This window comes from Cucurbita pepo, chromosome LG01, assembly GCF_002806865.2.
Source record: "Cucurbita pepo subsp. pepo cultivar mu-cu-16 chromosome LG01, ASM280686v2, whole genome shotgun sequence".
NCBI classification, from domain to species: domain Eukaryota; kingdom Viridiplantae; phylum Streptophyta; class Magnoliopsida; order Cucurbitales; family Cucurbitaceae; genus Cucurbita; species Cucurbita pepo.
This window is the reverse complement of record NC_036638.1, coordinates 14,585,573-14,613,505: the sequence shown is the minus strand read 5'-3', so window position 1 is coordinate 14,613,505 and position 27,933 is coordinate 14,585,573. Positions and strand designations below refer to the sequence as shown.

At 41.3% G+C, this 27,933-nt stretch overlaps 3 protein-coding genes across 4 annotated transcripts; 1 reads left to right on the top strand and 2 right to left on the bottom strand.

Moving 5' to 3' along the window:
* Positions 1 to 860: 860 nt before the first annotated feature.
* LOC111799606 lies at positions 861 to 2,679 on the bottom strand. Its single transcript, XM_023683014.1, has 5 exons — positions 2,394 to 2,679; positions 2,188 to 2,291; positions 1,924 to 2,095; positions 1,733 to 1,852; positions 861 to 1,650 (listed from the first exon to the last, which is right to left on the bottom strand). Exons 1-5 carry the CDS (start codon positions 2,577 to 2,579, stop codon positions 1,081 to 1,083), a joined length of 1,152 nt encoding a protein of 383 aa, XP_023538782.1. The 5' UTR covers positions 2,580 to 2,679; the 3' UTR covers positions 861 to 1,080.
* A 9,004-nt stretch (positions 2,680 to 11,683) lies between these two features.
* On the top strand, positions 11,684 to 12,448 carry LOC111799848. The gene has a single exon (XM_023683368.1). The coding sequence runs from the start codon at positions 11,684 to 11,686 to the stop codon at positions 12,446 to 12,448; it is 765 nt and encodes a 254-aa protein (XP_023539136.1).
* Positions 12,449 to 22,107: 9,659 nt separating this feature from the next.
* On the bottom strand, positions 22,108 to 26,763 carry LOC111799489. Of its 2 annotated transcripts, XM_023682870.1 has the most exons (7): positions 26,054 to 26,190; positions 25,088 to 25,153; positions 24,712 to 24,800; positions 24,291 to 24,413; positions 23,345 to 24,166; positions 23,023 to 23,236; positions 22,108 to 22,943 (listed from the first exon to the last, which is right to left on the bottom strand). In XM_023682870.1, the coding sequence occupies exons 3-7, from the start codon at positions 24,760 to 24,762 to the stop codon at positions 22,378 to 22,380; spliced, it is 1,776 nt and encodes a 591-aa protein (XP_023538638.1). In that variant the 5' UTR covers positions 24,763 to 24,800; positions 25,088 to 25,153; positions 26,054 to 26,190; the 3' UTR covers positions 22,108 to 22,377. The 2 variants fall into 2 exon arrangements, with proteins under 2 accessions (XP_023538638.1, XP_023538637.1); XM_023682869.1 differs by lacking the exon at positions 25,088 to 25,153 and having other exon boundaries at positions 26,054 to 26,763.
* Positions 26,764 to 27,933: the final 1,170 nt, after the last annotated feature.

The following is a 27,933-nucleotide window of genomic DNA, read 5'->3' as shown; positions in this document are numbered from 1 at the left end:
CATTCATATTGAAAATGACCTAAGTCATGACACCTATAACATTCAACCGTTGCTTTGTTGAAAGTTAATTTTCCTCTTCTGCGTTCTCTGCCCCTGTAAGTTCCTCTTTCTCTGTTACTTATTTTCGTTCGACCTTCGACTTTTAGAACTTGCTCCTCTCCATTAATGCAGAATTTTCGAAATTTTTGTTCATGCACCACTAATGAACTTTTTAATTCATCAATGGACATGTTATCAATATCTTTGGATTCCTCAATGGATACTGCAACATAAGTAAATTTTTTAATCAGGGTACGCATAATTTTTTCTACAATTTTCTTGTCTAGCATATTTTCTCCATTGGTTCCCATCTTATTGGAGATTATCATCACTCTTACAAAATAATATGTGATACTTTCATCCTTCTTCATCTCTAGGATCTCAAACTCTCTCCTTAATGCTTAAGTAGAGATTTCTTCACTTTTTGGTTTCCACCAAATTTTCCCTTCATTGCTAAACAATATTGGCTATGTGATGACCAGAGATTTGTTAAAAAAGAGTACAATGAATTGCCTAGAAACTAACCACAAATATTAGAAGTAGCTAAACTAAATACCTAAAAACACTCTAACTATCCAGAAGAAACAACCTAATCAAATTATTCTAAGAATGAAAACATTAAAATAAAATTTGTGGCATTGTCAAACTTTTAAAATTTAGGTAACTAAACAAAACTTCATAATATTTATTTTGCACGCTCAGAAAACCACAAAATTTTTAATTAAAACTACAAAATATAACGTGTTAATTAGTACAATAAAAACTAGAATAACTAATGAAAACTTGGTAAATGTATTTATGGTTGTATATAAAATTATAGTGACCAAATATTGACTTTGCAAATCCATACGAATTTTAAGACCACGAAAAAAACAATTAAACAGTTTACTTAATTTAATCATTGGGATTCCCAAAAAATAAAAACTAAAAAAAATCCACAAAAATGTTGAATTTCCCAAACCGCCAAAATTCCAAAATTAAACCACACAATTACACATTTCCCCTGTCTATCCAAACCAAAATTCCATACATATGTGTTCATCAGTGCCCACGCACTCTTCTTGTTCTCACTGAAATTGGCTTCTTCTCCAGATTTAAACGAAAGCTTGGTTTCTCAGTTATCTCTGTCTTCTCTAAATTCGCTTCCATCTCCTCCCCAATTTCAATATTTGAAGCTCTCTGTTCATCCATCTCTCTGTTTTCTTTAACAAACAACTCTCTGTTCGAAGAACAACCACACATTGAATTCTTTACTTCTGCTTCTGCTCTGATTTTGCTGCCTTCTTCTTCTCTCCCATATTCATATTCAATTTCTAATTTGGGTTTGGCTTCGACATCGGATTTCTTTTGCTCTTGTTTGTCATATGAAGTTGTTCCAGACCCAGGGCCCGGGCTGCTTGGACCATCAGGGTCTTGTGATTCAGGGCGGGAGAGCTCCATGGCAGCTCTGGCCGCAGCTGCTGCTTGAGCTGCCGATTCGAAAGCGGCCTGTGCTGCATCCGCCACATCTTTGTACTTTTGTTTCGATCCAGATGGGACTTCAGTGGACAATTTCAAATTCTCTCCCACGACGCCATGCGGCTCCGGTTGGTTTTGGCTCGAGTTTCTGGCCTGTTTTTCATGTGATGATTAGAAACAAAATTACAATTTTCATTCTAATAATAATAATAATAATAAGGGTTAAGTTGCATACCTCATTGGAAAGAGGAGTTTCGTCGAGTTGCAGAGTAATTCCATTCTCGGAAGCAATGGTTTTGAGCAAATCCATTCTACTCTCCAAATTTGGCTGCCTGGTGGAAAGTTTCTGCATTAACTACAGAAAACAGAGCATAAGATGAATAAGGAAACAGAGCATATAAAATCAATAAATGAATTCAAACTCACCAAATGATTGACTCCACAGTTGTTGCGTAATTCAACTGCACGAGCAGTGAATTCCTTTCCGAAACGAGAGGTCAAAACGGATTTAATCTCATGAAGTTCAGGGAAATCCCCACATCTGGAAGCAGCAAATAGCAACCCTGCAATCGCCTCTTTCAACTCCTCAGGGCATTCTCTGTATTCAACGATAACAAATGAAATCAAATCAAACCCACTAAAATCGTCCATCCAAAACAAAACAAGGAATCTTTAATCAAGAGATTGAACCTTTCTTGTTCGAGGAGGGAGGTCCTTTCAATCAAGAGATTGAGGTACCCTTCAATCAAAACATACGCATCCAAGGCATTCTGGTCCTTGATCACTTGCTCAACCTATCAAAAGAGAAAGAAGAAATCAACAAAAAAAAGAAAAAAAAAAGAAAAAAAAAAGAGTGAAACAAAGCATGAAAAGGGGAGGGAAAGAGAGAAACGAACTCGAAGAAGGGCGCGTTGTTGGTGGCGGAGTTGGAGGAGCTGGAGAACATCGGATTGAGCTTGGGAGCGCCTCAGTCGGCGTTGGTTGGTGAGAATGGCAAGGCGAGAGAGGGCGAGGTTGAGAAGAGGGCGGAACTTGGAGGCTCTGAAATTCCTTCCGAGAAGAGCGTCGAGTGTTCTTCCCATGGCCAAATGGGTTGAATGCTTTGGGAGGTTTGAAGGGGTAATGGGTTTATTATGTATGTTGTTTCAGAGTGGAAGGCAGTGAGAAAAGGATGAAGCGCGTGACGCTGGGTTTGCTTTTATGCGTGTTTCTTATCGACGAAGGTTTCTGTTTGAACACGCTTCTAATAACCGACTACTATAAATGAGAAGCAGAATTGAGAAGGTATTGGGTAAACACTAACCCTCTTTATTAATACTAATCTAAAAAAAAATTATAAGATACTCACTTCCTGCTTTTGACACTATTGGTAAATGATAGATGGAAGAGTATTTAGAGGAGAGGGTAGACAATTTATTCCTAAAATATATATACATGGTCTAGAAAATTATTGGGTTTGACTGTATTGAGCTAGAGATATATTTTAACCCTCCTTGTCATACAATTATTGGGTTTAACCCTATTGGACTTGTGATGATATTTTAACACTCACACTCGTACCATTATTGGGTTTGACCCTATTGAGTTAGTGATGATATTTTAACACTTCTCATCACCACTAGTCCTCATTCATCTCACCATGTTGAGTTGACAATGAAAGCCCTCATATTTATTCGAATTCAGACCTCTTGTAGACAAATTTGACACTTGGTCATCTGTATTCTTCATTCAAGACTTTGTCTCTAATAAAATGACATTGCCTCTCCTCATGCTTTGTTCTAGCATGAAACATTAGATTTTCTACTAGACGAGCTACATATTGGTTGTCGCAATGAAGATACTCAACTTTCTAGAGCAAATTCTTTATTAAGAGTTTCAATCACATAATTTCTTGAGTTGCTTCAATCGCTACTCTCTACCCGGTGCTTGATCCTCGGGTATTGTGATATCCTGCATAGTCAACATCATAATATCTAGCTAGCTTGCATTATTCGCTTCTTTTGTACAAAATACCATAATCGATTGTACCTTTGACATATCTCAAGATCCATTGAGCCGCATCCAAATGAGGTTTCTTCGGACTTTACATGTACTAACTCATTACTCCAACTGCATTCTTAAATTCCTTCGATTGGCTCATGTAGATCTCCATTCAAACTCTTCGTGTTAGAAAGCATTCTTCATATCCATTTGCCATAGTTTTCAATCTTTACTTACTGCAAATGCTGGTGGGACCTATATGACAGTGATCTTCGCCCCTAGACTAAACATTTCATCATAGTCTAGTCCATATTGTTGAGAGAGCCCTTGAGCTATGAGTCGAATCTTGTATCTCGCAATTAATCCATCTGGAACAAGCTTTATTTTGTAAACTCACTTGCAAGAGATGTTTGACATCTCCTAGTATTGACACTAGTTTCCAAGTTTGATTTTGCTCCGATGCTTTCTTCCTCCATTGCCTGCTGTCAAGCTGTATTTTGTGATGCTTCTTCATACGTCTCTAGCTCTTTAACTTCGTCATCTATAATAGTTGTATTTACATACTTTGGATTTAGTTTTTGGATTCTTTTTTACCGTCTAAGTTGTTGAGGTGTCATTTTCTTTTCACCAAGTTCACTTGCTTGAGTCACTTCTTGCTCACCAACATTAGTGTCACTTGGATCTTTATGCACATCAACACTTAACCAAATGTGTACAGTTTGCTCCCCCGTCTTCTGTGCTAGAATTTTTTTAATATTGTTCAAGTCTAGTAATACTTCCTTCTCTGAGGGTCACCCTACTTCCATTGCGACACTTTTATCGTCAGTCGTGTGGTTTGAACATCCTATATCAATGATCCAGTCATCCTCGTAATCGATATGCTCTCCCATCATTTCCATGAGTGCTAGCTCGTCTTCTTCTATGATACATAGTATCTCTGCATGTCATTCATCCTCCATCTCCTCTTTGGAGGTTGCCACATTGCTTTCGACAAATTTTTTCTTGAACCAACAATCCCTGGACATGTGGCCCTTCTTCCCATAATTGTAGCAAATACCTTCAAATCTCTTCCCTTTAAGAACTCTTGTTGCTCTCCAAGGTTGTGCAGTTCCTTGGTGGCTTCATTCTTTGTCACCATTTTTGTATCCATGTGGCTTATTGTTGCTCTGACTTTTACTTGTGTAGAGCTCTTATTCTTCAATCTTCAGCGTGATGTCTCCCATTTGCTTAGCCATGGCTTCTTTGCTGGCTAGCAAATTTTTAAACTTTCCAGTTGATGGTTGAGCAAGTCATCCTTGTATAGTAATAACAAAACTTCTATATTCTGGTCACAATCCGTGGATAATGATCCTCTTCATTCGAGTTTCTCCAATGACGAATTTCGGGTCTAGTACAGTAATCTCCCAGAAATTGATAACAGCTCATTCTCCAGAAGTTGTAGCCTCGTATCGTTCTTCTTTGAGAACAACATCACGAACGTGTCTTGTCATCCCAAATGTGCTCTAACATCTCTTCACCAATTGTGGTTCCAAAGAAAATATTGTTTTGACTGCTTTGATTCTCCATTTGCACAAGGCGCCATTAAAATCATCCTCTGGCAGCGTAGTTTCACTGCCGCCAACGACCTCTCAAAGGTCTTGTCCTTGTAAATAAGACATCATGCATGTTACCCACGTGTTATAGTTGTTGCTATTGAGTTTCTTGATTCCTCCAACAATTTAGAAATCACATATCGTGTTAGTTATACCTCAATAATACCAAACAAGCTTTTTCTAACACAAAACTTGCATAGTCATGGACTACTCATGACGCAAAAAAACTAACACTAATAACCTTAAGAAATCGTTTTTTATGTAGAAGATCAGACAGGTTGCAACCACAAAAAATACTAAGAATTTCAAGAGACCAGACAACCTACACCAAGGTTGCTTTGATACCAGATGGTTGAACACAACTTTTTGTTAAGAATTTCAAGAGACCAGGCAACGTACACCAACCTTACTTTGATACCAGATTGTTAAACACAACTTTTTGTGGGAAAGAGTTGCACTCTTTATTAACATCAATTGAGAAGATGTTACCAAACCCTCCATAGAATACTACTATATTTGTTCTACTTGAGTTTACTTGGGATTTCTTTGAATGAATAAACTTACTAAGTGGAGGAGTATACATAATAAGAACTAGAAAATCTATTCCTAAAATATATATGTATTTTTCTTCCTAAAATACCATAATTATTAAATTTAATTTAAAGAGTAAGATTAATGAGTTGTAATAGGAATGGGGTATGGAAACAAATTGGAAGAGAATCTATTTGTAAATGGAAGAAGTTTGGGTTCGGTCCCACGGAGTGTACCACACGCAGAGATATATTGTTTGTTTGGTTGGGAAATTTCGCCATTATTTCTTCTTTCTTCCTCAACTAAACAATAAAACTCATTTCAAAAACGCAAAAACCTAAATTTGTTGACTAATGATTTGACATCTTGCTCCATCACCCCACAAATACTCAATAACAATTTAATTAAATTATGTCTGTGCTTCACACGCTTCCCATTCATTAATTAATTAAGCCTTAATACTATATATATATATATATATATATATATATATATATATATAGAAAATGTGATCGTCGGCAAGGAAGACGGAACGACGGACTTTCGAGCTTCTCCAGATCCGGGAGTGTGAGGTCCTTACCAACGAAATCTGTACCAAAAACGGGGCTAGGGTGAAGAATAATCTCGGGAATGGAAGAAAAAAGAGGGAAAAAGGACGTCGAGACGACGTTGTCGAGGAGAGAGAGAGGTCGCCAGAAAATCACGCAGGCAGTCGGGCGAAGAGGACGAAGTCTGACCCGAGAGCCGGATCCGACAACCCGAACCGAACCCCATTCCTTCGGTCGGCCCAAAATCGATGATTCCCGCGGCCCAAACACCCCGGCCCTTCACCCGCGAACCGGCCCATCACCGCACACGGCCCGTCACCCGCGAACGACCCATCACCTGCGTTTGGCCCGAGACCCGCGAGCGATCCGTTAACCCGCGCCTCGACCCGAGACTCCTTCACACGCGTCGCTCTCTGATTGTGCCATGTGGCACGTCTGCAGTGCGGCTCCTCTCGGCTCCGGTGGCTTCATTGGCTCGGCGGCGGCTCCTCGGCTCGGGAAACCTGTTCCAGCCTATTTGACACCGTTCCGACCCTCCCGAACCTGGTTTTGGCCCTGTTTAAGGTAAGGTCGTATTTCACAAATTCCAGTTGGGAATTTATTATTATTTGTGAAATACTAACGAAAGTGACTAATGAACCAATAGGAACCAACCACCAACGGAAGCGTAGAACGTCCACGAGGAGCTAGGAGCTTACGTTATATTGTAGGGAGTACTTCGGCTAAGACCTACCAAGTAAGTGGCTCACCCGTCGTAGGTTACGCGTTAATTGTTGTATGTTGGCACGTGCCCGTGGATATGCACGTGTCATTATATTGTATGCTAGCTTAATGTGCTTAAGTACGAAATCATGTGAACGTGAATGTATGTTATGTATGCTGCTTGGTTGATGTGATATGTTATGCACGTGACGATGTGTGGCCCTTGTACGATTATGGCTTGTTTGTATGAATATTTGAATATAACTGTATGAATTGTATGACATGAAATACGGTAAATTGCATGAAACATAACCCCGCTAGGAATATGTATGATATGTAACGAAATGAGAATGAGAATGACATGTAAGCATGAAAACGTGACACGGGGTTATGTTCATTAATGATAACTGTAGGACTAGTGGGACCTCATGCACATTGTGTGTTCATGCATTTAGGGGGATACCCCTATCCCATCACGAGGGTACGGACGCGTACATCCAATGGCAGGACAACGATCGTTATGCCTTGCATAGCGCTGCCGTGACGGTTCTAGTTTTAACGGGTCCCGGTATAAGGGGCTCTTAGAGTATGCCCACCGGCTAGAGACAGTGGCCCAGCGGTGTGCGAACTAGCTGGTGAGCCCATACTCGCATGTATGGGCGGCGTGTAGAGTATATGGTACACGTCCACGATTACCTGTTAGGATTACACCGTAGGGAAAACGAAACGAAACGAAACGAAAGATAGGTCCCATCATTTCATTGCATGTGTTTGTCGCATAACCCCGATAGGGGTCATGTTAGGTTATGGAGTCTGCTCTTTATTTATAGCTTGGTCAACGGTTATATTCGGTAATGCTATATTTGGTAAAGCTATATCCGGTAAAGCTATATATGGTAAATAGCTATATATAGTAGATGGCTAAATCTGGTAAAGCTATATATAGTAAACTAAACCATATATATCTCTTGTCCGGTAGAGCTTTGAAAATGTTCTTTCTATTCTCTGTACTCTCTCTTGTTGTACATACCTGAAGTCATCAAAAAAAAAATCCAAAAAAAAATCCTTTTAGCCAGAGTTCTCCTTGCAATTTTCACTATCCCATTCTTTGTGTTCATCTAGATCGAGCGTGTGCATTGTTGTGCGATCCTAACAGGTCACTTACTGAGTATTCTAGAAATACTCAAGCCTCGTGCTATTTTACTTTTGCAGATAAGAGCAAGGCATCCATGTGACAACGACGGCGGCATCGTACACCCCGGGACCGTGGCACATGCATAGGGTAGTTGTTTGTTTTTTTTCCATTTCGTAGTCTAGGCTGAATTTGGTTGGATCATTAGTATAGGTTAGTATAGGTTGAAATGTATTTGCATAATAAAGCATAGGGTAGAATAAAACATTCATTTTGGGTTTTGTTACCCTTCCTTTATTTCAATAATGTTTTTCTTTTTTTCCTTGTAATCATTTTCTCTGAGGTAATAAAAGACGAGTGCAAGTCGCATTTATGAATAGGGCCCATTTAATGTATATTTCGAAGAGGAGGAGGAGAAGAAGAAGTCATGGGTCACTTCAAAAGAAAAAAAATCTCATCCCTCATTTGAGAGGGAATAGAAGGGGGAGAGGGGTGTGGCTTGTCGTTAGTTGAAAGGAGAGGGCACCGCCGGAAGTAGGAGACTGAAACCCAACTCATGCTCGCCGGAGACACTTGGGCTTTAGATCCCCGATTGTTCGGCGGTCGACTTCGAACGGATACAAACCGAGGAGGGAAGTTGAACGAAGGAAGAACGCCAAGGTACGTTCATGGGTTTTTGAGAGCTTCTACCGTTAGATTCATCCCCTAACCTTCAAGGGATTGACCCGATTTTAGTTGTTATGTGTTTGCGGGGGAACGATCTACGAGATTTGAGGAGAATCGTGGCGTCGGAAGCGAACCAGAAGATGAGGTGATGACGAGCATGCAAAGGTGAGTGAAAGAGAAAGGGGGGGTCGGGGAAAACGATGGTTCCACGACTGGCGCGGGCGTCTGCCTCACCGCCTCGTGTGGCCAGCGGGGGCCCCCGCTGGGCCCACCACGGGCGTGCGAACCGGGGGGGCAGCCGACCCGACCCAAGCAGAGGTCCAGCCGACCTGACCCGACTTAATTGGGTCGGTTTGGCCCTTTTGATTTAACTCACCTGCTTTAACTCCGATCTTGACGACGTTCTCATGGTATTCTCCATTTTTGCACCAATGTAGGAATTATCCGAGGAGTTTGACAAATTTTGGACTAAAGACGCAAGTCCGAACATAAAGTGTCACGCTTTTCAGGTAGCTGGCACCTTGGAACCTTTGATCTAGCTACACTCATAGTATGCATGAAAGTATGATATAAGAGGTATGTTTTAGAAGTTTGAACATAGAATGAGATGAGATGACACATGTTGATTGTGGTTGTGTATGTTTGCTGAAACGCGTATGCACTACCGTATGAACTGAGGTTCATGATTAGATCATTATATTATGCCTCCATCACATATGTTACAGTATTAGCGGTTACCCGGGGACGTTTAGGGGTTCGCCAACTAACCCCTAACCGTAAACCTGACTCGATTGTCAGGGGTCCGCGTAACTATAGAACTGGCCATTTGATTGTTGATGGTACCTTGTGGGGACTTATAGGAAGTTTGCCAGTTAATTTTCTTTAAGTGAACCTGTCACGAGAGACAGGGGTCCACGTTGGTACGTTAGAGTTGGTCGAGGATTACTGTTCATGTATATGATATTAGCGGTTATCCGGGGACAATTAGGGGTTCACCAACTAACCTCTAATCGTAAACTTGACTCGATTGTCAAGGGTCCGCGTAACTATAGAATTGGCCATTTTACTGTTGACGGTACCTTGTGCGGACTTATAGGAAGTTTGCCAGTTAGTTTCCTTTAAGTGAACCTGTCACGAGAGACAGGGGTTCACGTTGGTACGTTAGAGTTGGTCGAGGATTACTGTTCATGTATATGATATTAGCGGTTATCCGGGGACAATTAGGGGTTCACCAACTAACCTCTAATCGTAAACTTGACTCGATTGTCAAGGGTCCGCGTAACTATAGAATTGGCCATTTTACTGTTGACGGTACCTTGTGCGGACTTATAGGAAGTTTGCCAGTTAGTTTCCTTTAAGTGAACCTGTCACGAGAGACAGGGGTTCACGTTGGTACGTTAGAGTTGGTCGAGGATTACTGTTCATGTATATGATATTAGCGGTTATCCGGGGACGATTAGGGGTTCACCAACTAACCTCTAATCGTAAACTTGACTCGATTGTCAGGGGTCCGCGTAACTATAGTACTGGCCATTTTACTGTTGATGGTATGTGGGGACTTATAAGAAGTTTCCCAGTTAGTTTCCTTTAAGTGAACCTGTCGAGACAGGGGTCCACGTTGGTACATTAGAGTTGGTCGAGGATTACGGTTCATGCATATGATATTAGCGGTTATCCGGGGACGATTAGAGGTTCGCCAACTAACCTCTAATCGTAAACCTGACTCGACCGTCAGGTGTCCTCGTAACTATAGAACTGACCATTTTATTATTGATGGTACCTTGTAGGGACTTCTTGGGAGTTTGCCAATTAGCCTCCTTTAAGTGAACCTGTCACGAGTGGCAGGGGTCTACAGTGATACACTTGAGAGTTGGTCGAGTCTTAGAATGCACGAACCCTAAGCACCGAGGTCGTGCCTCAAGTGCTCGAGATATGATGACGGTGATCAGAGTGGCTAGCAGAAGCGACTAACTAGGAGACCTAGAGGACCTAAGAATATTCTGAGGGCTGGAGGTCCAGATGGGACCATGAACCAAGAGAGTGGAATGAGAAATCTTAGGGTGTAACCTAGGAAGAAGCCTATACGGGAGAATGAATCCCAGTGAGAGAATAAGATACCGAACGTGGGAACAAGATCAATAAGACTTAATAACGAAATATGAACTACCAGCAAGCCGCTTACTGAGTATATTTTATATACTCATCCCTGCTACTCCAACTTTCTTTTCAGGTGGGAATTGATGTAGCGGTCGAGGCGAAGGCACACGGGGCTGTTGGCTATAGAGAGTTCCATCACGTTTGAGTCGAGTTTCTTTGTACCTACCTTTAAATTCGGCCTTTCATGTATTTTAAATAGTTGTCCGAAAGATATTGCATCTATGTGGTCTTTTCTCTATTCTTTATAAAAACAAAATTTTCATTGCTACTTTAATTAAATTTCAAATTACATGCACGTGTTTAAATGTTTTAAATTTTACGCATTTTTCTTATTTCGACATTCTTGAGTAACGATCTGTGGCTCGAGACCTTCAAAATTTTCGAGTCGTTACAGAAAAGGTGTTGATGTTATCTGGTGTGGATGTGATCTGATGTCATGCATGTCTTTACGTTATGATAATTTATGTTTTTTTTTATATACATATTTATTATATGGTAGGATGTAGGGAATGTTGTAAATCATAAACTTAGCTAGAATCCTTCTTGGTTTCTAGAACCATGCCGCACAGAGGACGTGGAAGAGGTAGGAGAGGGAGAGGACGACCTCCCATTAGGAGAGGAGGAAGAGGAGGCGCTGATAGAAGTTCTTCCCAAGAGGGGTCGACTACCGGCCCATATGCATTTGTACCACCTACTGAATATGCACCTTCCCCACAAGCTGTACCCCCTCCTGAATATGCACCGCCCCCTCAAGCTACACCACAGGCCGGGTTAGACCCCGCCACAAAGTTACTGTTAGAATCCCTCCAAAAAAAACTATGCAAACCATGCTAGACACACAAAAGGCCACATTATTGGCTACGCAACAAGTCGCGGCAATGGCCACGCAACCAGCCAACGTGGTGGCCACGCAACTAGCCAACCTGGTGGCCCCGCAACCGGTGGATGCGGTAGCTATCCAACCGGTGAACAACCCGCACCCGGATAGGGGTGCGAGTTGGTTAAAGGATTTCAGGCGGTATAACCCCCGTCCTTTTGTCGATTCAAAGGAAGATCCCACAGCGGCTCAGATGTGGATCACAAATATGGAAATGACCTTTGAATCAATGAGATGCCCTGATGAACATAAGGTGGCATGTGCGACATATGAGTTACAAAAAGATGTAGAAGTGTGGTGGTCGGATAATAAACAGAGAATCAACCCGGGCGGGGGAATTACAACGTGGGAGACCTTTAAGGAAGCCTTTCTAAAATACTATTATCCAAAGGAAACCCGTATAAAGAAACAGCAAGAGTTTAACCACTTAACCCAAGGTGATCGCACGGTGGATCAGTACGATCAGGACTTCATGAGATTGAGAAGGTTTGCACCGTCATTAGCTGACACTGAAGAGAAACAAACAGAAAAATTTGTGTTGGGATTGAACCCGAAAACCCGCCGCATGTTAGAGGCCTTTAACCCAAAAACCTATGAAGAGGCCCTAAGGACGGCCAAGGCCGTAGAGGAACCCCAGAGGAAAAGAAAACGGAGCCAACGGTCGTCACAGGGAGGAAATGCCCAGTCGAGGTCGATACCACAGAATTCCAACCACCGTCCCAGAGACCTCGATATCAGAGTAGGCCACCTGCTTAACCCCCAATAGATCGATACCTAGCAATGGAGAAGCCCCTATGCCGTAACTGTGGAAAACAACATGTTGGGAGATGTTTGGCGGGCTCAGGTATGTGTTATATCTGTGGTCATGCAGGTAATGTGGCCAGAACTTGCCCTACAAAGAAACCGGGAAATCCAAGGGAACCCCTTAGAGGACCGGTCATCCGAGAGCCCACCATACAAACCCGTCCACAGACCAGGGCATATGTAACGACCAGTAAAGAGGCGGGGACATCTAGCACCGTGGTGACAGGTATGCTTCATATACTAGGACACTTTGCGTTGACATTGTTTGATTCTGGTTCTACCCATTCCTTTGTTGCTTTACCATTTGTTAAACAAGCAGGGTTCATAGTAGAACCCTTAATGCATGCATTGTCGGTCGGTACCCCAGCAGGGGTAGACTTAGTTACGAAAAATAGAGTAAAGGACGGACAAGTGGTAATAGCTGGACAAACATCCACGTGGACTTAAAGGTAGTGGATATGACGGATTTTGACGTCATACTAGGAATGGACTGGTTAGCCGAAAACTTTGCTAGCATAGACTGCCATAAGAAGGAGGTGATATTCACACCTCCCAACGGACTTACCTTTAAGTTTAAAGGAACCTCCACAGGTACCACCCCAAAAATAATATCGATGATAAAAGCGAGGCGCCTGATACAACAAGAGGGGTGGACATTTCTAGCCTGTGCAGTAAATACAAAAGGAAAGGAAAAACCCATAGATACAGTACCCATAGTAAACGAATTTATGGATGTCTTCCCGGAGGACCTCCCGAGAATTCCTCCATCGTGAGAGGTAGACTTTGGAATAGATCTGGAACCAGGAACGGGACCCATCTCTAAGGCCCCGTACCGCATGGCACCAGCAGAACTAAAGGAACTTAAAACACAACTGCAAAACCTACTAGATAAGAGCTTCATTCGACCTAGCGTGTCCCCTTGGGGTGCGCCAGTGTTTGTTTACAAAAAGAAAGACCGCTCAATGCGTTTATGCATTGATTATAGGGAATTAAACAAGAGGACGATAAAGAACAAATACCCGTTACCCGGTATTGAGGACCTATTTGACCAACTACGTGGGGCGACAGTGTTTTCTAAAATAGATCTTCGATCAAGATACCATCAAATTAAGATTAAAAATGAAGACATACCGAAAACAGCCTTTTGAACTAGATATGGCCATTACGAGTTTGTGGTGATGTCTTTTGGTCTCACCAATGCCCCAGCGGTATTTATGAAACTAATGAACCGAGTATTTAATGAGTGCTTAGACTCATTTGTGATCGTGTTCATAGACGATATCCTGATATATTCGAAAATAGACCTAGAACACCAAGAGCACCCTTCGCAAAGCCTTAACTATCCTAAGGGAGAACAAGTTGTATGCCAAATTCAAGTGTGAATTTTGGCTACGACAGGTTTCGTTTCTAGGGCACGTAGTGTCTAAAGACAGAATCTTTGTAGATCCCAATAAGATAGAAGCGGTCACGAAATGAAAACGCCTAACAACGGTCATCGAGATACGAAGTTTCTTGGGATTGGCAGGCTACTATCGAAGGTTTGTCCAGAACTTCGCTAGAATAGCCACGCCTCTCACCCAATTGACAAAAAAAGGTGTACCTTTTGTTTGGGACGATACTTGTGAGGTCAGCTTTCAAGAACTAAAACAAAGACTAGTATCCGCCCTAGTGCTCACAGCTCCAGAAAGTTCTGTGGGATATGTGATTTACAGTGACGCGTCCAAAAAGGGATTAGGTTGTGTACTGATGCAACACGGCAAGGTGGTTGCGTATGAGTCACGCCAACTAAAAGATTACGAGAAAAACTATCCTACACATGATTTGGAGCTGGTAACAGTAGTGTTCGCGTTAAAAATTTGGCGACACTACCTGTATGGCGAAAAGACCCAGATCTACACGGACCACAAAAGCCTAAAATATTTGTTCACCCAAAAAGAATTGAACATGAGGCAACGTAGATGGTTAGAGCTGGTAAAAGATTACGACATAGACATCCAGTACCATCCTAGAAAAGCAAACGTAGTCGCTGATGCACTGAGTCGAAAAGCAGTACACTCGTCGGCCCTCATCACCAGGGAGCCACGAGTGCAAACTGATTTCGAACGGGCTGATATAGCGGTAGTAACCAAAGAAGTTGCAGCCCAAATAGCCCGACTGACAATGCGCCCCACGCTCAGACAAAGGATCATAGACTCACAACGTGGGGATCCAAGCCTAAGTAAAATCCTAGACCAATTGGAAGTAGGCATAGTGGACGGATTCTCTAAGTCAACAGATGACGGATTATTATGCCAAGGGCGTTTATGTGTCCCACCCATGAGCAAAATAAAGAATGAAATCCTAACTGAGGCACACAACTCAACCTTCTCGATACATCCAGGTGGAACAAAGATGTATCAAGACTTGAAACAACACTTCTGGTGGCGAAGTATGAAAAAAGATATCGCGGAGTACGTGAGTAAGTGTCTGGTGTGCCAACAAGTAAAAGCCCCTAGGCAGAAAATTGCCGGGCTACTACAACCTCTAAGTATACCGGAATGAAAATGGGAAAACATTGCCATGGATTTCATAGTAGGCCTACCCAAAATATTAAAGGGGTATACGGTAATCTGGGTGGTCGTGGATCGTCTGACAAAGTCGGCTCACTTCCTACCGGGTAAGGCAACATATACAGTAGACAATTGGGCCCAACTGTATGTTAAAGAAATTGTGAGGTTGCATGGAGTATCGGTGTCAATTGTGTCGGATCGGGACCCACGTTTTACGTCGGCCTTTTGGCGCGGACTCCAAAAAGTGATGGGTACCCGCCTCGACTTTAACATCGCCTTCCACCCACAAATGGATGGCCAAACGGAACGATTAAACCAAATTCTGGAAGACATGCTTCGGGCATGCGTTATGGATTTCACAGGGAGTTGGGACACCAAACTGCACTTAATGGAATTTTCTTACAATAACAGCTTCCAAGCAACCATCGGGATAGCACCCTTTGAAGCGTTGTATGGAGAACGATGTAGATCCCTATTGTGCTGGGACGAAGTAAGAGAACGAGAACTAGTAGGACCCGAGCTGGTCCGCGTCACAAACGAGGCAATACAGAAAATTATAGTAAGAATGCGTACCGCACAGAGTAGGCAAAAGAGCTACGCCGACGTTAGGCGTAGCAATTTAGAGTTCGAAGAGGGGGACCCAGTGTTCCTAAAAGTAGCTCCCATGAAAGGTATTCTAAGATTCGGACGCAAGGGGAAGCTCAGCCCCCGATTCATTGGACCGTTCAAAATTTTAGAAAGAGTAGGTTCGGTAGCTTACAAACTAGCTTTACCACCTTCACTTTCAAGCGTACACAATGTATTCCATGTGTCCATGTGTCCATGTTAAGGAAATATATTGCAGACCCGACGCACGTAATAGACTACAAACCTCTCGAAATCGAGAAAAATTTATGTTACCAGGAGAAACTGATTAAAATTCTAGCCCGAGAGGTGAAAGCCTTACGTAATAGGAATATAGGTTTCGTTAAGCTATTGTGGCGTAACCACCAAGTCGAGGAAGCCACGTGGGAACGTGAGGAGGAAATAAAGGAAAAATATCCCGAGTTNAAAAAAAAAAAAAAAAAAAAAAAAAAAAAAAAAAAAAAAAAAAAAAAAAAGTGAGGGTCGTCGGCAGAGCCAAAAACTCCGGCGAACACCGGAGTTTTCGCTCGCACACGACCCACAAAGGGCGGCCGAGGGCTGGGATGCCACATATCGCGTCCCCAACCTACAGCCACCCTAGGAGAACCTACAAAGAAACGAAAACAGTGAAAAGAAAACGGAAAACCGACGGAACTCCGGTGAAGCCGAACCATACGAATCGACGTCAAAACTCCCATTTTACACCACAAAAGTAATCCCAGAACCCTTTACACACCTCAGGAGTAGGTTTTAGACGAGTCCCTTACACTGAACACCGTCGGTAAGGAAGACGGAATGGCGGACTTCCGAGCTTCTCCAGATCCGGGAGTGTGAGGTCCTTACCAACGAAATCTGTACCAAAAACAGGGTTAGGGTGAAGAATAATCTCGGGAACGGAGGAAAAAAGAGAGAAAAAAGGACGTCGAGACGACTTGTCGAGGAGAGAGAGAGGTCGCCGGAAAAGTGCGCAGGCAGTCGGGCGAAGAGGACGAAGTCCGACCCGAGAGCCGGATCCGGCAACCCGAATCGAACCCCATTCCTTCGGTTGGCCTAAAACCGACGATTCCCGCGGCCCAAACACCCCGACCCTTCACCCGCGAATCGGCCCATCACCGCGCACGGCCCGTCACCCGCGTTCGTCCCGAGACCCGCGAGCGATCCGTTAACTTGCGCCTCGACCCGAGACTCCTGCACACGCGTCGCTCTCTAATTGTGCCATGCCACGTGGCACGTCTGCAGCGCGGCTCCTCTTGGCTCCGACGGCTTAATCGGCTCGACGGGGGCTTATTCGGCTCGGGAAACCTGTTTCCAGCCCGTTTGACACCGTTTCGACCCTCCCGGACCTGGTTTCGGCCCTGTTTAAGGTAAGGTCGTATTTCACAAATTCCAGTTGGGAATTTATTATTATTCGTGAAATACTAACGAAAGTGACTAATGAACCAATAGGAACCAACCACCAACGGAAGCGTAGAACGTCCACGAGGAGCTAGGAGCTTACGTTATATTCTAGGGAGTACTTCGGCTAAGACCTACCAAGTAAGTGGCTCACCCGTCGTAGGTTACGCGTTAATTGCTGTATGTTGGCACGTGCTCGTGGATATGCACGTGTCATTATATTGTATGCTAGCTTAACGTGCTTAAGTACGAAATCATGTGAACGTAAATGTATGTTATGTATGTTGCTTGGTTGACGTGATATGTTATGCATGTGACGATGTGTGGCCCTTGTACGATTATGGCTTGTTTGTATGAATATTTGAATGTAACTGTATGAATTGTATGACATGAAATACGGTAAATTGCATGAAACATAACCCCGCTAGGAATATGTATGATATGTAATGAAATGAGAATGAGAATGACATGTAAGCATGAAAACGTGACACGGGGTTATGTTCATTAATGATAACTGTAGGACTAGTGGGACCTCATGCATATTGTGTGTTCATGCATTTAGGGGGATACCCCTATCCCATCACGAGGGTACGGACGCGTACATCCAATGGCAAGACAACGATCGTTATGCCTTGCATAGCGCTGCCGTGACAGTTCTAGTTTTAACGGGTCTCGGTATAAGGGGCTCCCAGAGTATGCCCACCGGCTAGGGACAGTGACCCAGCGGTGTGCGAACTAGCTGGTGAGCCCATACTCGCACGTATGGGCTGCATGTAGAGTATATGGTACACGTCCATGATTACCTGTTCGGATTACACCGTAGGAAATACGAAACGAAACGAAATGAAAGATAGGTCTCATCATTTCATTGCATGTGTTTGTCGCATAACCCCGATAGGGGTCACTTACTGAGTATTCTAGAAATACTCAAGCCTCGTGCTATTTTACTTTTGCAGATAAGGGCAAGGCACCCATGTGACAACGACGGCGGCATCGTACACCCCAGGACCGTGGCACATGCATAGGGTAGTTGTTTGTTTTTTTTTTCCATTTCGTAGTCTAGGCTGAATTTGGTTGCATCATTAGTATAGGTTAGTATAGGTTGAAATGTATTTGCATAATAAACTATAGGGTAGAATAAAACATTGGTTACTTTTCCTTTATTCAATAATGTTCTTTTTTTTCCTTGTAATCATTTTTCTGAAGTAATAAAAGGAGAGTGAAGTCGCATCTATGAATATGGCNGAGTATGCCCACCGGCTAGGGACAGTGACCCAGCGGTGTGCGAACTAGCTGGTGAGCCCATACTCGCACGTATGGGCTGCATGTAGAGTATATGGTACACGTCCATGATTACCTGTTCGGATTACACCGTAGGAAATACGAAACGAAACGAAATGAAAGATAGGTCTCATCATTTCATTGCATGTGTTTGTCGCATAACCCCGATAGGGGTCACTTACTGAGTATTCTAGAAATACTCAAGCCTCGTGCTATTTTACTTTTGCAGATAAGGGCAAGGCACCCATGTGACAACGACGGCGGCATCGTACACCCCAGGACCGTGGCACATGCATAGGGTAGTTGTTTGTTTTTTTTTTCCATTTCGTAGTCTAGGCTGAATTTGGTTGCATCATTAGTATAGGTTAGTATAGGTTGAAATGTATTTGCATAATAAACTATAGGGTAGAATAAAACATTGGTTACTTTTCCTTTATTCAATAATGTTCTTTTTTTTCCTTGTAATCATTTTTCTGAAGTAATAAAAGGAGAGTGAAGTCGCATCTATGAATATGGCCCATTTAATGTATATTCCGCATTTCAAAGTATAGTAATGACTATAGATTAAATAGGTAAAATATTAGAGTCGTTACAATCCATGTTAGTTGCACGAGGCCATGGAAATCGAGCCATGTTGGTCGATCAAACCAACTAACTCATGTGGATCAAGTGAGGTTATAAAGATCGACCCATGCAGTTCGGTGAGGCCTAAGACCACTCAATCCATGTAGGTTGAGCGAGGTTAAGGAGAACTACACGTGTGGATCAGGTGGGCCAAAGTGAGATTGGAAAGAAGTTGTAAGAATAGCGTCATTGTTTTCTCCCAAAAATAGCACTGAGGTTTTGAAATTTGTAAAGGAAGATTATACCTAAATTTGGCACACCCAAGATTTTATCAAATTTTTGGCAATCCAATTGTCCACGTTACCTCAAACTTGGGTATTACCTATGATGAGAAATACCACAAATCTATGTAACCATTGAATTTGAGAGTTGATGTTGGTAATGTTGGTGGAAGTTTAAGCTATAAATAAGAGACTTAAGATAGTGATTTGGAACAAGAAATTGGGAGTGAAGAGCAACCAAACACGAGATACAAGCTTTTCTTTATCGAGTTTTTAAGCACTTGAGTTTGGCTGAAATTGGGAGTTAACACAACCAATTAAACTCAAACCAGTTCCTATACATTCATATAGAAATTTTTAAAAATACTTCTAAAGTTAAAAAGTGACGGGAACATGCTCTCTTAATTTAATTTAATTGAAGTATTAGAATTCATTTTAATTGAAGTATTAGAATTCATTTTTAAGGTAAGAATGAAAATTCAAATTGAATTGAAGTATTAGAATTCATTTTTAAGGTAAGAAAGAAAATTCAATTCAAGACAGGAGAATTCAAAATTTTCCCTCTACACTCCGTCATTATGATTCAAATTGGTTAGTTTAGGTTCGTGGTGGTAAAAGGGAGGCTTTTAATGAAGGAATTGGAAGCTAAATATTACAATCGCACTCTTGATAGCAGCGGACTTGCGATTGTGCGGCACTCACTTTCCAACGACAAGTGAGCTAAGCCAATTCATTCTTACGTCGTCTACGGCCAAGCGACGTATGCTCGAGCTTCTGGCCTCGATTTTAAAAAACGAGAGCAGAGAGAGATTTTCGAAAGAGACATTTTGAAAGAGACGTTATATATGTAAGCAAGAGAGTAACAACAACGGTTCACAATATATAACTATTGGTAGGGAGAAGTTGATAACTAGTCATATCCTCCTATAGTACATTCTGAGGCATTTCATGTCTAACAGACCTAGACATGATTTTTCCGAATGTCATACTTCCTAGAAATACAAAAGTAAAATACTAGAACATGGAAAGATATAAAGGGTTTGGCTTGTCATGGGCATGCGACCATGGGCAACACGCCTTGGACGAGCATGACCGTGACATCCTCCCCCACCTAACTGGTTGACGTCTAAGATTACCTGGTTGCTTGATGCTTGCAGGTATTACTGTGGGGTTGTGATCGGTGATCACCAAGCATTTCGCTAGTGGCATTGGGATAATTTTGTGTTCTAAGAGGAAGTCCATCCCAAGTACCACGTCAAAGTCATCCATGCGAACCACGACAGGGTCCATCTCTCTTGTCCAGACCCCTGATTTGAAGGGAACTCTTTTGGAGACTTCCACAATAGGCAAGGCCTCTGAGTTGACATCTTTCATTTTTATGGGTCATTTTCTATGGTGAGTCCCAATCTTCGTGTTTCTTGGTCGGCGATGAAATTGTGAGTCACACCTGAGTCTATCAAGGTGCTCTTGTTTGGTCGGGAGTTTATTGTTGCATCTACGAACATGAGCCCTTTCTCTATTATCTCCTTTGGGTCGACCTTCCGTTGGAGGGCTGACAAGAATTTATGTGCACCCATTTGGGGGTTGTCTTGATCTTCCCTCCTGTCTGGCATAGTCTCGCTCATGTGTTGTTACTCTCTTGAATGGACATTTGGAGTGCATTGAGAGAGGCTCGATGGGGACAGTAGAACAGTTTGTGGGGGCTTTACACAACACGCATTGAATGAGCATGACCGTGATACTAATGAGACAGAAATTCATCTCCTAAGTGGTATTGTAATATACCCAAATCCCAACAAAAGCAATGAGGTTGGCAGCCTAGTGAAAGTAATGGAGGGTGAGGGGAGAGGTGAGGAAGGTGAGAGTAGAGGAAGGAAAGCGAATGATGAGGTAGAGGATGAGCTAACAACCAACTTCCGGTGTGACTCGACGTTGGGTGAAAAGACGTGGACAATTGGTGTGAAGGCGAATAATAAATGGTAAGACAGAAACTTACTTACCCGCGGTTTAGTGCTTGCCAACAGAGCTTTGATGGAGCGAGAGAGTGGACCCTGACGACCATCGCCAGCAACAATTACTGACCGCGCTTCAATCCACCAACGCTGATGCAATAGTCGGTGGCTTATCAGCTACCATTAATGAGAGAACGGTGCGGGAGAGAAGTGTCACATCAAATTTAGTCAAATTAAAATTGAAAATGTGTAGAATGTTATACAAAATAGAGATGTTTTTGACCCCAAATTATTTTAACATCATCAAATTGTAACATTTTAAATTCAAATATAAAACTAAAAACAATTAAATACAGACTTATTTATGTATGATATTAGTTTTTCTTCCGAGATTTTTGTCTCATGAACTCAAAAATAAATAGAGTTATAATGCAAGTATAGAAAAATTAAATCAGCTCGACCCAAAATATTAATCTAACCCAGTCTGATCTCTATAATTCGAGATCCAAAATATTAATCTAATCCAAAATATTAATCTAACTCAGTCCGGATTGATTTGGGTTTGGGCAGTGGGCACTGTGGTATGAGTGCATGGAAGGTGGGAAGTTTGAATAATTGAAACGTAATGATGAATGAAGAAAAAGTGAAGGGTTCAAAAATGGCTGCGCAACTGCAATTTGCATTTTCTATGGCCGCCTTTCTTTTATTCAATGTGTTTTTGTTCATCTTCCTTTTGACTTTTTTGTCAACAAATGGATTTGTATTGGCCTCACCTTCACATCCCCATCCCCATCCCTATCCCTATCCCCATCCCCATCCCCATCCCCATCCATCCAAAGACCAACAAATTCGAACACCAACAGAAAAGAGACGAGAAAGCTTGGTCGAACTAAACCATGCCATATTGCAGAGCTTTGTTATGAATCTCTACTAATCTTCTGCTCTCAACAATCCAAACTTGATGCCTAGACAACATGAAAGGGAGAGTTTCCTGACAAAGGGCTCCACTAGGCACTATCATTTCATTTCATATAATAATATATATAATACATATACATCCAGATCAAGATTGAAGGGCCACAGGTCTCCCGCTAAGGTTAACATTTCTAAGCCTACCAGAATACAAAAGAAAGCATCCAATAGATGCACCACCACTATAAGATAACACTAGAATAAATTTAACTTGTCAAAGAAATGATTAGAACAAAAGCAATAACCAAAAAACAATCCCAATCATCATCATTATCATCTTGACATTACCAAGCTTGAGAGAGGAGGCACAACTGATGTGGTGAACATAGACTCCCCCAGGTACTTGCAGTTATCGTGATCTACTACTTTCATGGAGCTTCCCATCATAAATCTATCACAACCACTCGAACAAGCTAATGGGGAAGGAAAGGATTTACTTGCATCTTCAACACGCTTCCCAAATGCGTTGCTACTGCTGCTGCTGCTGGGTTGGCTTCTCTTTTTCGATCCTGTCCACCGCAATTTCGCAAGTGAACCGTCCTTCGATAGATCTCGTACCGTGCACACTTCTTTAGCCCTATCAGCATTTGAGTTTGGTCGAGGTTCGCTTGATTGACTTCGTCCTTCCCGTGCTGCTTTGCTATCACAAATCTCAACTTGGGTCGACAATGCCAACTTGCCTTCAGAAGACACCTTATCAGGGAGGTCTGCATTCGCAACCCGAGACAAAATGGAGGTTGCAATATCTGGCCGTTCCTGCATTTGCATCCACCGGTTTCCAAACCATTCTTGAGAATGCCTCAAGTCTGCTGTGCCAAAAACCGCTTCTTTCTTTTCACCTGAAGGTATATTGAAATGAATATTAGTCTTAAATGAGGACTTCCTTTTGAAACAACACGCATTGCACTAAATACATACCTGGTAAGTAAACTCGCAACTTGTCTTCACATTCCTTCTGAACAACAATTCCTTCCCACCAACCATCATGCCACCATACATCAACAATTGTCCCGACATTATAGACCCCAGAGCCTTCGGTAGCCTTTCCAGGATCTGGACGAATAACCAGTCTTCCATTGAAGCGTAGACCCAATTGATCAAGGCCTGCAACTCTAGATGCTGAAAGCCATTCCTGCATATTCAAATAAAACAATATAAAAACGAGCATCAACCATCTAGTTCATTTTATAATTTAGACAAAAGACCACAAATAGATATGATCACCCAATAGAACACATACCACAAGCTTGTTTGATTCATCATTGGCATCCTGAAGATCGCAATATTGCACCTTGACCTTGTCTCTGCGCTTCTTGATTATTGAAGCTCTGAACCAACACCCTCTAATGCCGCTATCTTGTGAGAGAACTTCGATCTCCGATCCAACAGTTAACTGACTTGTAGAAGAGTTGCTCTTCAACTCTTTACCTATAAAAGTTTTAGAAGCACAGCCCCCTTTGGGACTGAAAATAACATCACTGCGTTTAAAACCAACCAAGTTATGGCTTGAACTGTGCACATCAAGAGAAGGAGACACATTAACCGGCTGTCTCTTCTCATTATTTTGAGGGTCCTCATTATTCAATCGCCGATGCCTCTTTCGAGGTCTCATCTCAGCACTTATGTCATCTTCTGAGTGTTGAGAGTGACCTTGAGCTTTTGAAGAAGAAAGAGCATACATGTATCTGAGTATCTCTTGCTTCCAATAGCCTTTAACCTGTGTAATATCGAAGGGTTTGATATCATCATTATCAAATTGCTTCACACATACATATGGCTCCAATTGAGTAAGTTTCGCCTCGTTCTGGAACTTCTGAAAATGGTGGGGACTAAGAACAGTCGCCAACCCATCTATGCATTCAATATTGAGATCTTGAAGACAAAGAGAAAAGAAAATCTCTCTGTCATTAAAATTGTGTGGCAAATCAATATCAACCTCATCAATTTTGTGAAACCATCGTACCACAACCATCCTGTTGCTTCTACAGTCCTCATACATATCCTCCAAGTACGCAACAAGACGCTTGCCTTCCTCAGCCAAGACATATACAAAGTCATGAACCTGGAACATCATGAGAAAAATGCAAGATTAATACAAGACACAAATGAACAAAAACTAATTACTTCCTTGACTAACTGTTCAGAAAGAAACGGTACTGTTGAGATAAACGAGCAGAAATACTTACTGAGATCTTAACGCCATTCCGACTGAAAGATGGATAATGCCTGCGCTTACGCTTACATGTCCAAGGACATCCTATCCATGAAAAATCTCTGGTATATTGCCCCAATCTTAACGGTTGAACATCCTGAACAGGAGACTACCAGTCAGGATATAGTTTAAAAACCAAACAATAAATCAGTAGATGAAAAGGAAAGAACTGTTATATGATAATTACATCAACATAAGGGTGCTCAATTAATCTTTACTCCTGTTTTAGTATACTTGTACAGATCCAATGGCCCATTCAGAACTTGCAAGCTTTGCGGCTGCAGAATCCTAAATGACTAGCCAATTTTCAAATACTTGGAAACCAGAACATACACAAGTGGATATAACACTGAACCATCAACTGGTGGATAAAACAAACAGACACTTAGCATTACCTTCAAGGGTTCTGCGTTCGATGGGCGAGCATCTGCACCTTCTTTGTCCATTATTCGATCAGATGGTTGTGATGTTTTACGTTGGGAATCTGGTAAAAGAAAGTAATTGCATCGATCAAATTAAGAACACCTTGTTTTCAAGTAATCAAAATAAAGATGATAAAAGACATAAAAATTGGAAATAAGAGGGGAAAATAGCTACGAAGATGAATGAACTAGAATCCAAAAAACAAAAACTTTGAAATATGGTGCTCGTGAATTTCAAATCTTCCAGCCATCAAAAACAAATCGATCTTTGGGGAAAACCCAGATCACGAAAACGGAAAATATCTGAAATCAAAACCACATAACAATTTTGGCCATGGAAGATCTTAACCTATATTTATGAGGCCAAAAGCATTCCTGTGCTTCAATCAGCCCTTTAAAAATTGAATAAGTGCGCCTGCAGCCCAGATAACTGTCAGTTCACAAAATCACGAACACCAGAAATCCAAGGAAGAAATAACTAATGGTATGACGAAGAAGTAGCCAAGTGAGGAAGGAAAAACAGGAGGCGAGAAAAGCATATGAGATCCGATGAGGCCTAGAGAAACAATCGAAAGAGTGATTTTTAGGAGATATGAATACAGGTCGGCTTGTCAAACGCAGTTCTCTCTGGATCCCAACGCTTATTCAGAGGAAAATTTCGACAAAAAATGAACACAGACACAGACAGAATCCTTACTGGGGATTTAAGAAGTGGGTGAGTAAAGAAAACCCCAAAGGAGAAACCCTTGGAGGATTCAACAGAGCCCAGAAGAACGACGTGAAACAAAAGCGAAGACGAACATGTCGCCTATGGCCCAACCACGTCAAGATCGAAATAGATCGGAAAATTGGAGGATAAGAAAGCACAAAATTTTCCCTCTTCCAAACACCGAGTCATTCGACAAGATGAAATGAAGAGCGGTTCATGAGAACCCACAATGAATTGACCCTCTATTTCGTTCTAGAAAAGGCAAATCTTCACCCAAGATCTCTCTCGTTTTCTCAGCAACCTTTTGCTGTAATACAGCGGGAGGAAGCGACAAAACAAGATCCGTCAACGAAAAGGGGATAAAGATAACAAAATTGATGGTCGAAAACGAATAAATAGACGAACACTTCAAAAATATTCATTCCAGATTACCCAGATCTGAAGAAACACCCTCCAAAAACCAAAAACCCCTCACCAAATTTTTTTCAGGGAAAAAATGAAAACGAAAAAAAAAAACAAAAAAATAGGTCGAGGAGAAGAGAAGAAATTTAGAAACCCAGAAATGGAAATTCCGGAGAGAAAAAAAACAGAGAGACGCGGTAGTACCAGAAACAACAGAGCTTAGCCACTCAACGACCTCCCTGCGAGACTTGAGCTTCGTGCGCGACAAAAAAAGCCCCACCGAATTAAGGAATCGATTCTGCAAAGCATAGTGATAAGACATATGCCTTAGGCTCTTCTCCTTCCCCACGACGGCCAGATCTAAGCTCCCATCGCTGCGCTTCAGATAATAACGAACTTCTCTTCTCCCTTTATGACTAGAAATGAAATCCTCATACCAGCTCACATACCCAGACGTCGCCGAGGCCATCGTCGTCCTCTCCGGCAGTGAAGAAGCAGCTGAAGCCACCGCCGACAACCTCTCCATATTACAGAAAAGGGCCGAACAAAAAAGAAACGATGAGGTACCGACCGAACGAACGACCGGAACACAAATTCAGCTCTAGAAAAGAAAACCCACAAATGAAGAAACTAGGTTGAAGCTGAAAACCCCGGATTCAAAACCTTGGAACAGAAATTACTGGCTGAGATAGGGAAAAACGAAGAAAAGAAGAATTAAGACAGCTGTGTCTTGTATCTTCTTCTTCCTGAAATTCTTGTATAAAATTAGAGAATTGGACAGGGAATAAAGAAAAACCTCCGGCAGGGAACTTGAAAGGGCTCGGTTCTTGTCCGGAATATATATATGTGTATATATAAAGAGGAGGAGAAGGCGAAATTGGAAGTTTGAAAAACCATCGAAATGGTAGAAATAGCGGAAGCTAGGGTTTCGGGATTGCGGATTTAGGGATAACGATGAACGGCCGAGATCAAATCGACGAGAATGCCGCAACGAAATCGCGTGTATTACTTCGATCCTGCGAAATACCGAAACAACCCCTGCAATAAGAGCAGAATTACGATTGAGAGCCAAAGCGTATGGGTAGTCACGTGCGGCAGATTCAGGGTTTTACATTAGTGCGGACAGGTGTAGATTGAGAAATTTAGGATCGGTTTTTTGAAGAGTGGTGACCGCAATTACCGGTGAAGGAGGCGAAGACTCGCTCTTTCTGATGTCTAATTGTCAATTTATGATTTTTTTTTTTTAATTTTAAAAGAATAGTGAATTTTGATTTTAATCTTTCTATGAAAAGAAAAATTGTATTTGGTCTGAATCTTATTATTTGATAAAGTTGATGGTAGCTTAGATAATTAATATCAATATATAAAAATAATTATATTATTGTCTAATTTAAGTCACCCATTTAATATTAATTTACTAAAAAAAACATATGCAATTATATGATTTTCAAATTTAAAACTAAAATTTATCAAATATTATTTTTTGTTTATCAACCAATTTTTTTTAAGAGCATAATTATCTATAATTATTTTAACAGTTACCGTAATATCAAATTAAGCAACTTTTTTTTATTTGGTTGTAAATTTATTAACTTACTTAAATTAATTAAAATATATTTATTAAAATTAAAATTAGACTAAAAAGTAAACCCCAAATATTAGAAAAGTTAAAGACTAAGATAATAGAAAACCCTTACCTAAACAAATTTGTTTAATATTCTAATTCGTTTAATAATAACATTGAAATAATAATAATAAATAAATAATCTTTTTCTTTTTCCATGGTAAGTAGTTTTAAGTTTTTATTTTATTTTATTTTTCAATTAAATAATAAATTTAGTCTTTAATTACTTCATATATTTTTTTAAAAAAAATAGCTATTTATCTTTCAAATATGTCTATTAAATTTTTTATATCTAAATTCATAATCGTTGGACACAAATTAAGTTTCTTCTTTCTTTAAAAATTCTAGATAATTTTAAATATTAATAAAATTATGTTTAAATTATGTTTTGGAATTTTAAATATGGAGAGATTTTTTAATTTTTTTTTTTAAAAAAAAAACAAGCTATATCTTTTATTTT